Here is a 14,571-nt window from a genome sequence, read left to right as displayed (position 1 = left end):
CAGAATCTTATCGTTGTGATTACGTACATAATTCCGTTGATTAAGAGAATGTCCTGAAGCAAGATCAATAAGAGATTCTACCTGGGGTGTAAGCTCCTGGCTATTACGAACACTAACTATTTTATTTTTTTTTCGTCATAGGACCACAAAACGGAAGGTAAATTGTAATCACCTAGCAATAAAAATCGCAAGGAGAGGAGCTACTCTCGTTATGGATAACGGACTCAACACTGCACGTGATTTTTGCCGCGCGACTCAGTCGCGCGATAAAAATCGCATGTAGTCAAGCCTCAACTATCGATAGCGTTCGATAGTCAAAACTATCGATAGTTATCGATAGTGCTATCGATAGTTCTCCTCCTCTACCAGAGGATCCTTCCTTTCTGGTCAGAATCTGTCTGGAGTAGACCTAGCCAAGTCATAGTGAAAAGTGAACCTACATATTATCTTTGTATTTCATTTTCAATAAATATTTTATTAAATAAACTTTAAATTCTATTTTTTTTTTTTTTTTTTTTTTTTTTTTTTTCTTACTAAAAGTTCATAACTTTCGTAATTCGCGACAGAGGTCGCGTTGGTGAAAATCCACCTTAAGATTCAAGTATTATTGCTCATGCTCAGCACTACTTTGAGGCACGATGTAAGAGACATTTATTAAGATAGGTTTAGACAGGCATGTCAAACTGGCGGCCCGCCAGGTCAAATTGTGCGGCCCGCTGCGAGCCACAAGGGTAAAATTATAAAATATTAAATAAATTAATAATATTTCACAAGGAGACATTTTTTTTTTATTACCTACTTTAACACTTTAATCTTTGAAACAAAATGAAGTTAAAAAGTACTTCTTGGTAAACGTATCTATAATATTCAACTTCTGTCTGAACGCAGAAAGCTTGGTGCTTTACTATTCTTATACAAGAATATGCATGGCTTATTTAAATGTAATTCTTTCAATGAAAATTATGATAAACATCTTAATGTAAGGAGAAGATCATGTCGTAGACAGAGAGAACTGTTTTTACTTCCTTCCTCTACAATGAATCCTTGGCACTTCCTTTTCACTTCTGCAAAGAAATTTTTCGCGAATCGCGATATTGCCAAAATGTCCGCTTCAAAAATCAAAAAGTTACGGGTTTTTTGTTTTTCGAAATTTCGAACAGACTCCGAGAAAATCAATTGAAGCATAAATTCTGGGACACCCTGTATATATCTAATATATAAAAATCCCTCACCCTATGAAGAATAAATAAAAAAGACCCAGTACGCAAGTCGGACATCTTTTATTCATTTTAGTAGGTACGCAACTAGAAGGTTAAAATTGAAATAGTACGCAAGTTACCTACAGCCCTTTCTACGCTCTTGCATTCCATCTCAAAATGATCCTGTTCCGAAACGATCTGCATTTGATATTTTCCCGAGACCTGAACACATTTTTGAACACAATCAATAATATTGATTGTGAAAACTCCCAAGTTCTTGGATTCAATATTTTTCATTCTCAAGTGACCAAAATAGGATTCTATGCGGGTAGAACCCACTTGGCAACCGGGAAAAAAGAGGATAGGATCCGATTATCCAATCTTGTACCCCGATTCTATCTGGTTTCTAAGAGGGTAGAAACCAAATAAATGTCCCCCCCCCTAACCCTCTTAGAATGCAGTTTCCCACCCACTTAAAACCCTCTTTTTCTATGATCATTTTTCACCTATTTTTTTTATTAAAATGTATTACCTTTAAACTTACTGTTAATTTTTCATATTCAATTTTGTACCACTTATCTAAACCAATCATGTTCATTATAAGTATTAATTATTTATTTTAAACAACCAATGAAGAGGAAGAATAACCATCTCCTCAGAGGTTGAAATCAGCTTACTCAGCTAGATTGTTTCTTTCTACTCTCCCATCTCCCAAACACATAAAGTTACTTGGGAGTTGGGAGCGCAATGTGTATAGATTTAATGGTGTGATTTTTCGAGGCGGGTAGAAAGTCGGTAGAAACCGGTTTGGTGAATCCTAGGATACTGCAATTCGGTTTCTGCCCACTTAGAATCCGTTTTACCTATCCAGGATTTTATAACCCTCCTAGAAGCTGGGTAGAATCCGACTTTTTCGATCCTAGGATTATTTTAGGGTTGTGCAATCTATTAGGGTTGGCATAATTTCTATTTACTTATTTACCTATGTACTTTTTGAAAGATAAATAAAAAATGACCGAGTGCGCAAGTCGGACAACTTTTTTCCATTTTAATACGCAAGTAAAAGTTTAAAATTGAAATACGAGTGGTACGCAAGTTACCTACAGCCGCATTGATATCGAACAAAAGATATCTCTTTTCTACTTACCTATACACTGTACACAGTGTGTTCATAAAGTCCGTTCATCCGTTCCAAAATTAAGGAGGGGGGGACTTTATGAACGCACTGTATGTAAGTATAAGGTTTGAATTAATAATATACAAGTTTATTGGTGCATGATAAAGTGCAAAGAGGTGCTTAGTGAAGTGCAAACTAACAACCGGTTTAGCCGTGCGGTGCGGTGCGGTGCGCAATCAGAAAAAGAATACCCTGTTTGTTTACATAAGATATTTTTAAGTTCACATAAACGTTTGTGTAGACTGTAGAATAATATGTAGATACGTATAATTACCCCTGATTTTTCCTCTTTTTCGTATGTAGAGTATTTTTAATGAACCTCATATTTCACTCTGCTGTAGCGGTAATCATTCGTAGTTTTTTAGACAGAATGTTATCGTTTTCCTCCAGTAATTAACAATTGTATCTTTGCCTTTAAATTCCATAGAACATTTTTGGCCAGCAACGAATTCCTTCTTTGATTTTTTACAAGCACTCCTTCTTTGATTTGCTATCTACTTGTTGCATCCCTGACACTCCCTCATCTGAAATTCACAAATGATCAAGTTTTGGGAGTTATAGTGTTAGGTAGCACGCAAAAAGAGCTTTTAATGATCAACTTTTTGGCAATTATAGGGTTAAGTAGCCTTTAAGGAAACTCTGCAATAATTTATAGCCGATTCTACACATCTCACAACCCGGGTTGCCTTGGGATTGGTTAGTTCCAAAAGGACTTGTCGAACCCACAGCGCTAGAGTGGGGGTTCGTTCTCCAATATCAGGGATATTTTTTCATGATATGATGTTAGAGATGCCATCATGTTTTTTTATCACTTCTCCACCTCTGCATCAATTTCCTCTACATTAGATTGCACTCTGTAGGTATCTACTTCCCCTCTCTTAAGCCAAGATGTCACTCAGGACTACTCAGGAGTAGCATTTCGTTCTGGCATCTGGTTTTTGATAGTGTTTGTTTTTGTCCACTAGGGTCGTCGAGGCGTTCCCCCCACTCTTCTTCGTTAATATTGTGAAAAAAGTAATCCCCACTCAGATGCTGGATGATGTTGAAAAATGCTGGCATTTCTAACATCATATATGTACGATTGTACCTATATACAGTGCATTCATAATGTCCCCCCCCTTAATTTTTGAACCGATAAATTTAGATTGTATACGAGAATACGAGCCAATATTACCTCTAGTTTTTTACAGGCTATGTAAAAATTCAGGGACTCTTCAGGGTCGGCCCCAGGGGGGCCAACTTTAAAATCCTAAATAAGAACCCCCTATTTGTGATACCTCATATCAAAGGTCTTAAAGAACGTAGTACTTTGGTACACGTTTGAGCTCAATCCGACAACCAGGGCCGGAGTTATGGCCTATTAAATTTTTTTTTTTTTTTTTTTTTTCTTGTGAGTGGTAGTGGTAGGTGTGCCTTTTCATATTTTCAAGGCCCCCAAAGGGCCCCTTCGGCCTTAAATTTGATAAAAGGGTGATTTTCTTCTCATAATGTTGGTTTTTAACTAATAAGGTGATGGTTTTAAAAGTTGGTTAGGCCTTAGGACCAGTGCTACGTGTGTAGGGATAGAAATCCCGCAGGCTTTTGAATCCCGTGGGATCTCACGCGGGATGTGACCAATTCGATTTCGACCGCTACTGACAAAAATGATAAACAACAACAAGAACAACGCCAACAACAACACCAACAACAACAAAAACAACAACAACAACAACTCACGGTAATAAAAAGATCTGTAGGTACCTACGTTACCTAATACTAATCATGTTAAAATACATACTTGGAAAAAAGGAGTGAGATCCCCCACAAAAACAGAAATGTGAAAAAAAAGGCCAAGTTCCTATGCAAAAATGTCGGCCTATAAAAGTGGTGAGATCAGAAAATAAAGGCCAAGTCTGCATTCCCAGTTTTTCGTGCCTTAGTGAAAACAGAAATGTGAAAAAAAAAGGCCAAGTTCCTATGCAAAAATGTCGGCCTATAAAAGTGGTGAGATCAGAAAATAAAGGCCAAGTCTGCATTCCCAGCAATCAGCCCTTATTATTATTATTATTACACGATTGGATCAAACTTTATTTACTGATGGTAACAAAATGTATCTACATATAAATACAAAATGAAGTTTGATCAAGGGTGGGGTTAATGCCTATGGCATTCTCTACCACCCCACCCTTGATGTACAGCTAGAATCATTTTCTGCTGCTGCTTCCGCTTCTTCTTTGACGTTGACCGCTCTACAGCCTAAACCACTAGACCAATTTTGATGGTTGATGGCTCATTTTTACTTTCCTTGTCCTATAGGAAGGAAAGTAATGTAATCGGGTCAAATTTTCGATGGTCAGTTTTTAGTGCCAAAACACCTAGAGCCTAAATCCAAAGTTTCAACCATTGGTCCGTATGTGTGTCTGTCTGTCCTGTCTGTAAACAAAATATCTCGAGAACGGTAAGAGCTAGAGACTTGAAATTTGGTATGTATCTTTCAAATGTGACAAGAATGCGACACACAAAATATCTCGAGAAGGGTAAGAGCTAGAGACTTGAAATTTGGTATGTAGCTGTGAAATGTGACAAGGATGCGACACGAAACGCTTGGCGGCATTTTACCGCTTTTTGGCGGTTTTCGCTGTAATTTAACAATATCTCGGGAACGGTATGAGCTGGAGACTTGAAATTTGGTATATAGTTCACAAATGTGACAAGGATGCGACATGAAACTTGGTTGAGATAGGTGCTGCGGTTGGCGGTATTTTGACCGCTTTTTGGCGGTTTTCTACTGTTTTTTTTTTTTTTTTTTTTTGCGGTTTTCAGCTATACCGACTAAACGGTTAGAGATATTGTAAAAGTTTGGCTATAAGAACAAGAACACCCAAAATAAGCATCATTCAATAGGATAAGGAAAGTCGTGTGATGTTTCACACCAGATTTTTTTTTTTTTTTTTTTCTTGTGAGTGGTAGTGGTAGGTGTGCCTTTTCATATTTTCAAGGCCCCCAAAGGGCCCCTTCGGCCTTAAATTTGATAAAAGGGTGATTTTCTTCTCATAATGTTGGTTTTTAACTAATAAGGTGATGGTTTTAAAAGTTGGTTAGGCCTTAGGACCAGTGCTACGTGTGTAGGGATAGAAATCCCGCAGGCTTTTGAATCCCGTGGGATCTCACGCGGGATGTGACCAATTCGGCGTGGGATTTTGCGGGATTTACAAGTATTACCCGCGGAATGCTGCAGTTCTAACACTGAAAGTATAACATAGGTACTCCATAATGGGTAGAACACCCTACCCAACCCACAATATTACCAGTTTATCAAACGGTATACAAGGAAATGAAATATATCAACATTATCAACTCTTTCAAGTCTTAGAAATTTCAATTTATGTATTACCATAGCGAAACATTAAAACTGAACAGATATCATTTCTGATTTCAATAGACAATTGAGGACAATTTTTCTGTTTTTCTTCTAAAATGTCGGGTTTTACCTGATGAGGTGATACATAATATCCAAAGTTGGTTAGGACCAGCTACGTGAAAGTTAATCAATTATGTTACCTACTATGATGTATTTCACACGGAAATGATCAGAACTTACCAAAACTTACCCAGTGATGTTGTTATTTAATTTTTCACTCGGAAATGATCGGAACTTACCAAAACTTACCCAATGATATTATTTAATTTGTCACTCGGAAATGATCGGAACTTACCAAAACTTACCCAATGATGTTATTATTTAATTTTTCACTCGGAAATTATCGGAACTTACCAAAACTTACTCAATGATGTTATTATGGTATTTTACACTCGGAAATGTTCGGAACTTACCAAAACTTACCCAATGATGATATTACGGCATTTTCACTCGGAAATGGTCGGAACTTACTAAAACTTACCCAATGATGTTACTATGGCATTTTTCACTCGGAAATTATCGGAACTTACCAAATCTTACTCAATAATGTTACTATGGTTTTTTTAACTCGGGAATGACCCGAACTTACTAAAACTTACATAATGATGTTATTATGGTATTTTTTCACTCGAAAACGACCCGAACTTATTAAAACGTACCCAAATATATTACTATGGTGTTTTTCACTCAGAAATAACCCAAACTCACCAAACGTTACGTTGATGGATGATGGATGCTGGATGATGGACGATGGATGCTGGATGATGGATGATGGACGATGGATGATGGATGCTGGATGCTGGATGATGGATGTTGGATGATGGATGATGATGATTAAATATTTACCTCTATTACAGTCCAACGAAGCAATAGATTAATTTTCACGACCCAACAAGATATTTATGGTAATATAGCTAATCAATCTAATCATTAATTAATGGCTCAAAGCTTTTGAAATTAGGGTGTTATTGTTGAAATGTAATTTAGTTTCTATATACATATGTTACGGGAAAAGTCCGACGAATGGCTAAACCTAGGATTTCCCGGGAAAACCTAGGATTTCCTAAATCTTTTGGGAAAAGTCCGAAATTGAAATCTTCTTCGGGCTTTTACCGGTTTATTTAGGTGAATTCTAAGATTTCACCAAATAAGTAAACCGGTAAATTTACAAATTTTTAGGATGTCAGACTGTAATGTGAAATTAAATAAAAATAAATAAATTTCCCAACACAACTAGGGGAATGTATAAAGTGCTGATTTATAAGATAAAAATATTTCATACTTTTACCTTGAAATGTTGACATTCCCCAAGAATTAGTGGTAAAAGTAGTTTCCCCTTCTTCTTTCTCTTAAACGCGAGCCTTTGTAGCATAGAAAGAAGTAGTTACAAAGTAGCATTAAACTTTTTATGAACATGAATGGAATTTTTATTTTTTGAAACCAACAGTAAAAGAAATTTTAACAAAAATAAAAGTCTGGAACTGTCCCTCTTGACTTACCTACATAATTAGTTGTGAATCGAAAGTAATATTTCAGACTATTAAAAGGTAGGTAAAACCAGTCATTTCCCGATTTTGAAAATTTGGACCGATTGCAATACTTTCTCATTACTAGTATACCTTCGCTATAACTATACGTATAGTAATATCAAGTAAAAAACCAATTAGAAGATACCTATAAATACCTTAAATTAACGCTTGGTCTCACTTAAGCTGGGTGAGGTTCGTGTGAGTACAGCCAATTACTACCTGAAAACGGCTACTTTCCCTGTCGCGTATAATATCTCTAGTAGCGCGGCCAAACTTTCTTGACTTGGCGGGGCGGAGCGCTACCGCGCTCCTTAATTATTATTATTATTAATCTAAATCTAAAAATCTAAATAATGATTTATTGGTGGTGAAGCTGAGAGCTTCTTCACAATTTTTGTGGATATCACAGCATTACTAAGAGCCTCCTGTACTATTTTTCTATCTATAATTTTTTTACTCTGGTAATGCCGCCACTGGTCGCTACTTGATTAAAATAGCTACTCAATTGTCCTCACGAGGCTGAGTGCACCCCGAACTCCAAGCACAGAGCTGAAAAAACCTCCATCATACCTAAGAAACCCAGCTAAGCCTAATTTAATAGGATAAGGAAAGTGTGATATTCACACCAGATTTTCAAACTCCTCGCTTCTACATTTCTGATAGATCTTCTTTCTTGTCCTTCTGAACCCCATGGAAGCCGTTCTCACCACAGAAATCTGCATTCTGACCCTCAACCAGACCAACACTTGAGAATAATATCATGGGTTAGAAGTTAGAATACTTAAATTAAGTACCTATATCTGCTTTCATCTTATTTACTTACTTACTTATCCGGTTAGGCCGTTACCTAATAAATTTTTGCGGACACCCTTTTTCCTTGACCTTTGGACTACCTGGATGCAAAAATTATTTGACCTTTCGACCACCTGATTGCGGATACTTTTTTTCTATCAAAAACATCCACCCTGTAATTATTCTTAAACAACATCAATAGCACAAGACAAGTCGTTCGTGTCGATTTAATCTAATTTTACTTAGATTGAAAGTTTTGGAAATTCATTATACAATATGATACCTATTACATTTGTTATTCTAAAATGTTGATAGATTCTGACGTGACTTTGTGAAGATTCATCTTGAAAAGAAGAACTCAGGTAGCTTTTACTCTTAACAGTTGGGGGAGGGGTTTTTATTGTTTATTTATACAGACATGTTTCACCATTGCTGGCATCGTCAGTGTAAAAAATTGCACATAAGAAAAAGAAAAAAGCTTAAAAAAAAGGGATAAATTGACAAATGGGGCACAACCAAATGAAAATTTTTTTCGAGATAGAGTCCTATTCCGATGTAAAAGTACCCAAAAAGTGCATTGGCGCACTCAAAAACATCCAAAACGGTCCCTAAATCCCCTAAAATGTCGCTAAAAGGTCGCAAAAAAAATAACGTTGAAACAGCCATGGTTTACGACCTCGCATGAACTGAAGTCATCACGAAAAAATGGCTGCCCGCGAAAATTATAGAAGCTCAACCAAATGACAATTTTTTTTCGAGATAGAGTCCTATTCCGATGTAAAAGTACCCAAAAAGTACATTGGCGCACTCAAAAACATCCAAAACGGTACCTAAATCCCCTAAAATGTCGCTAAAAGGTCGCAAAAAATAACGTTGAAGCAGCCATGGTTTACGACCTCGCATGAACTGAAGTCATCACGAAAAAATGGCTGCCCGGGTTTGTCTCGCTGGAGGACGTAAAACTGAGACAAAGCCAGCCCTGTGAAGCCACAGACAATAACACTGGCTCTTTTGAGGGTACCTGAATGGGACTATGGTCAAGTCCGTCTCAGGAAGTTGGGTACAACGACATAATTATGTACCTGAATATCCCTCATCTGACCCCTACAATTTAGGGGCCCTTAGCTAGCTCTCTGGCCTTGATGACACCTCTTGGTATCCTCTTAATGGGATAGTCTATGGACTCACAGCTTTTCTCTGGAATAAACCTGAGTATGCGGACTCTTTAGAGGTGCTGCAGGTTAATTTTAGAGAAACTGGGGAGGTTGAAATATACCAGTGAGGGTACTTCTAGGTTCCATCAAGGCCAGGGTATAGCAGCTTGGGCAGGGGAAAAAATACTGGTCACAATAGATCTACAGAGGTCGCAGTGTTAATTGCATACTCTCTTGGGAGAGGAGCAACCAGTCCCATAATAGATAATAGATGGTCCGGAATTCTGGATACCCAAAATTAACATGGAAATGGCGAGTGCAACATAATCCGAGATCTAATAGAGTTTTGAATTCGAGCATTCAAGTACTCGAATATATCTGCCAGGTAAGCTAATTTCCCTCTCCAATCATCATCAGCCAAAAGATCACTGCAATGGTCATCACATCACCTTCTTGCAGGAAAAAAATCATGAGCTCTTCTTTGAGGTCATAGAGACGTTTTAAAACCTTCCCTCTTGAAAGCCATCTCACTTCACTGTGGTACAAAAGACATGTGCCCGATTTTGAAAATTTGGACCGATTGCAATACTTTCATTACTAGTATAGCTCCGCTATACTGTAGTAATAGAAAGTAAAAATTAAACATTGGAAAAAAAAATTGAATTTTGCCGCCAGGGGGTACGGGTAAACTATCTCTAAGGAACCGTTTACATTTATTTTGCAAGGAGGTTGATTAGGGGAGAAGACCTGAGGTCCAGTTGCACATTTAAAATGATTTGATTGGGGTCATTGAGTCATTCATTACTCTCTTAATCTCTATCTTTCTAGGACATCCATCCTCTTCCCACCTTCACAATAATGTAAGAGAAAAACCTGCCGAATCGGTTCGTGTAAAGATACACAGGTGTGCTTACTGGAACTTGGCCTGGCGCACTGCCGTGCGCTCAGATTTACATTTGAATTATCTAGCAGTAGCGTCCTCGACTTTGGAATGAGATTGATTTCTACGCGGGTCATATTTTTTTACGGGTTTTAATCTATTCAACCTTTCATTTTTTCCCCTTCCCCGAAATCTCGCGGCACCCCTGGTAGGAGCTCGCGGCACCCTAGGGTGCATTTTTAGCGCTAAATCTTGTAGCAGAATTTTTTGAACTTCTTGTACCTCTTGTACTCGAGATAGGAACAATAGATCAGTTGCGCTTACGTGGGTGGTGTTTAAAAGTCATAGAGCAGGAAAAATGAGGACCAACGGAATTTTTCTTTTTCTTCTACGACTTCTAGATCCCGAGATAAATCGATTTAAAAAATACCGGCAAATCGTAAACTTTGACGTCACATCAAATGTCCCGAGCAAAGCTCCCTTGCAGGCAACGCATTATTGTATTTGTGCGCATACGTTTCTGCGCAGTTCTTTCTGCTCCTCCGCTAGCGTGCTTGCATAGTGGCGCTACCTAGCGGACAAAAATAGCAACTGCGTTAAGTCTGACGTCAGAAATATTTGAACTCTTTCATTATAAAAATTGAATTTTCGACCTTTTACAGTTGTTTTTTCGGAGTTTTGACCTCAGATTTGGATTTTTCCCAACTTTTTACATAGGAATCGACCATTTATTTATAATTTAACCCACTTGCAACTCCTCCATTAATACCGCATGGTGAGGTGAAGAATATAAAAGTGGTGAGATCAGAAAATAAAGGCCAAGTCTGCATTCCCAGTTTTTCGTGCCCTATGAATCTTAATTCCTTTAACCTTCTCTGAAGAAGAAGAAGAAGAAGAAGAAGAAGAAGAAGAAGAAGAAGAAGAAGAAGAAGAAGAAGAAGAAGAAGAAGTTGTATTGCACTTGGTGTGGCTCACTTTGCATATCCAAGAAATAACAGGCGCTCGTGGTTGGGGTTCGTTCTCACGTTCTGAGACGTATTTAGTCATTTGCGAAGAGGTTTTTGGTGATTTTATTTAATTATTAAACCAATTTATTTATTCATTTTTTTCTTTCTGTATTTTGGTGTAATACGGTATTACAGTATTACCTACAAGCTACGCCACTGTATTAGATAATTATTTTTCTACATTTATTTCTTCTAATTTGCAGATGAGTGCTAAAATGAGCGAAATGAATTAAAGCGCCGCGCCGCAGGGGGCTACAATCTTCAGAAATTCAGGCCGACTGAGACTAAAATTTTCAGGGCCTTTTTTTTTAGACTTCTCGTGTAGCCCCTTCAAGGTTGCATACTTTTTGAAAATTTACGGCCATGGTACTTGTTCAGAAGTTACATCAATGGAATATTGTTCCTTTTAGGAGCTGTCAGAAATGAGCAATGTTATTATAGGGTTAGGTTAAACACAAAAAAGAACTTTCACAATTTGAGCAGTGACCAGTGTTATTATAGGGTTAGGTTAAATGCAAAAAAGAACTTTCACAATTTGAGCAGTGACCAGTGTTATTATAGGGTTAGGTTAAACACAAAAAAAGAGCTTTCACAATTTAAGCAGTGACCAGTGTTATTATAGAGTTAGGTTAAACACAAAAGATAAGTACAAAAATAAGAGTAATAGCATGTTCATAGTTTGTTCCTGTAGATAGGCCTATAGGAAACAGAAGTTATGGCATACTGTACATAGGTACAGTTGTAGGTATAGGTGTATACGTACAGTTATTTTTGGTCACCCTGTTCGTAATAGACTTATTTATTTACTTTTTACTCTCAGTTGTATAGATTCAATCTCAGATATCGCGGACGGAACTCGGATGACCTTTTTTTGGGTTGGGTCGGAAATCGGATGATTTGGGCTTTGGGGACGGAACTATTATTCCTCCAATTCAACTAAATAAACCGATAAAAGCCCAAAGATTTTAAATTCGGACTTTTCCCAAAAGATTTAGTAATATATGTACATAGGTTTTACCGGGAAATCCTAGGTTTACCCGCTCGTCGAGATTTCCCCGTAAAATATTGATGATTTATAAATATATTTTTTTCTTCATATTAGTTTAAAGAGGTTCCTGAAAAAAACTTTATATACAAGAAAACGATATTCACGTTGAAGTCCAAGATGATTTTGATGAGGGAGCTTTACATTACGTATAGGTACCTACCTACTTGAATTTTGGTTGAATAATAAATTATTTATTTATTAATCAATTCATAATATGTCATATTATGACAAGGTTGAGTGAGATTTTTTTTAAAAACAAAGATTTGATTATCGTAACATGGAAGTTCCAGTTATAGGTACAGAAAATCATACATCATAGTACACTTCATCAGATTCATCATCATACGTATACTCCCTACGATCTCTGGAATAGAAAGCTTTGCTTCTTATTTCGTTATTGCTGGATCTTGATCGAGGCGTTTGATATAATTTTGTTGGAGTCTGAGCTATAATACTATTCTTTCCATCTCGATAGTCCTTCAAATCTTGAACTTTTCGGGATTTTTGACGGTTGTTCTGTTGTTTTCTTTCTTCTTTTATCATTTCTTTTAATACTTGGAATTGTCCCTTAGGAGAGAAAGGTGGTGAGGGTTTTCCGACCATTCTGTTTTGTGCTTGACTTTTGTGAGGTTTAGGTGAATTTCTTATTTTCCCATATGCTGGAGCATCTTCGCTCCTAGCAGGAGCATCATTAGGAACTGTGTGCCTTATCTGTCCATACACATAGTGCTGATTGTGTTTATTATAGCCAAGTCCATGGCTCAGAGGTCTATCGAATTCGTCCCACAGATTATGGGCAAATGGATCTCTGTACATTGGGTACCTATTGGTTATTTCTGCTATTCTAGATTGTCGCATAGAGAAACGCCACATGATTTTCAACTGATTGCATGAAGGCTCATTGAGAAGTTCTTCGCGACTGTAATGTCCTGGTGAAAACATATCATTATCTGCCTCTATATTATTGCTCTGTTCTGGAAGAGGCCATGCGCTGCAGGATGTTACTAGCAGAACACAAAGAAGAGACTTGAACAAACCAAGGATCACCATGTGTAGCTGAAACAGAAATGATACGTATGTGTTACTACTGTTCAAACCATGTCATGTTACCTACCACCAATTTATCTACCTACATTCCAACTGCCCATTAGCACCTTTTCATGTTCATGGTCAACCTGAATTATGAGGGAAAAAAGTTATTTCTAGGGTTGGGACATCGAGACGAAAACATCGATGTTTTTAAACTTCGATATATCGAGTATCCGATGTATCGCAATCAAAAACATCGATGTTCGATGTTATCGGGATTTCGATGTTTTTCGCAAAAATATTGTAATATGAAGCGGGACAAAATAATGTAAACTTGTAAACAAAAAGAAAGTAAAAAGTCCTTTCCACAGACTTTTTCTAATAATACCACAGACTTATCTGTGGTCTGTGGTCCTTTCCGCGTAAATTCCGTATGGGAAATTTCAAGTTCAAAGGAATTTTTTTTGGAAACTGACGAAAAAAAAAACCGTCACCGTCACCGTCACCGTCACCGTCACCGTCACCGTCACCGTCACCGTCACCGTCACCGTCACCGTCACCGACTCATCATCATCATCATCATCATCATCATCATCATCATCATCATCATCATCATCATCATCATCATCATCATCATTAACAAAAACAGTTACAGTTCCCTACATCAAAGTGTGTTCTCTTGTATTTCTATTCTGTAAGTAAAAGGTGTTTCCTTGGAGGAGGGGTAGGAGAAGCAGATTTACAGCTGATGTACCTAATTAAATAAGTTGGAATTACACTTTGGTGAGGATTGGAAGACGAGGGTAGAGCTTGATTATTATAAACACCTCTGCCTGGCCTCTGATGTTGAGTTGTTGAGGTACCCCATGAGGGAGAAAATGAAGAAGAACTTGATCTATTAGATGAGGTGGAAGAATAAAGCCTGATTCACACTATAGTGCCAGTTAAGGTCCGGTCACGGTCCGGTAACGGTCCGATCAAAAGATTGAGTATTCACACTATCGTTCAAGCAACGTTCATGCCTCGGTCATGCTTCGGTCATTTTTCTTTCATTTCTAGTTGATCCTAGTCCTAGGCGTAGTTTTTTTTTTTTTTTTTTTTTTTTTTTTTTTTTAAAAATGGTTTTGGGGTTTTACAAATTTTGAATTCTCTAGACACCAAAAAATTATCGAATTTTGAGGTATTATTTAATAAATTAAAGTAAGGTTTTAAGACAAAAGGGAGAAGTATAATAACAATCTAAATAAAATAAGTGAATAAATAAGAAAGAAGTTAAAAATAAGATGAATAATAAAAACTAATACGTTTCTCGAAGAGAGAAGAGAAGTAGGGTTTGTGAATAATCGCTAACGTCGA

The 14,571-nt window shown here is 37.2% G+C and overlaps 1 protein-coding gene across 1 annotated transcript in view; it reads right to left on the bottom strand.

The window, feature by feature from the left end:
* Window positions 1-11,690: 11,690 nt before the first annotated feature.
* LOC103512119 overlaps window positions 11,691-14,571 on the bottom strand; it is a 10,932-nt gene continuing 8,051 nt past the window's right edge. Inside the window, exon 2 of the mRNA XM_008476877.3 lies at window positions 11,691-13,242. Within this exon, the coding sequence (XP_008475099.2) occupies window positions 12,493-13,242 (750 nt within the window). The 3' untranslated portion in view covers window positions 11,691-12,492. The remainder of the gene's footprint in view (window positions 13,243-14,571) is intronic.

Source organism: Diaphorina citri, unplaced genomic scaffold (genome assembly GCF_000475195.1).
Source record: "Diaphorina citri unplaced genomic scaffold, Diaci psyllid genome assembly version 1.1 scaffold35, whole genome shotgun sequence".
Lineage (NCBI taxonomy): Eukaryota > Metazoa > Arthropoda > Insecta > Hemiptera > Psyllidae > Diaphorina > Diaphorina citri.
Note: the sequence above shows the minus strand (reverse complement) of the source record. Positions and strands in the feature narration are given on the sequence as shown.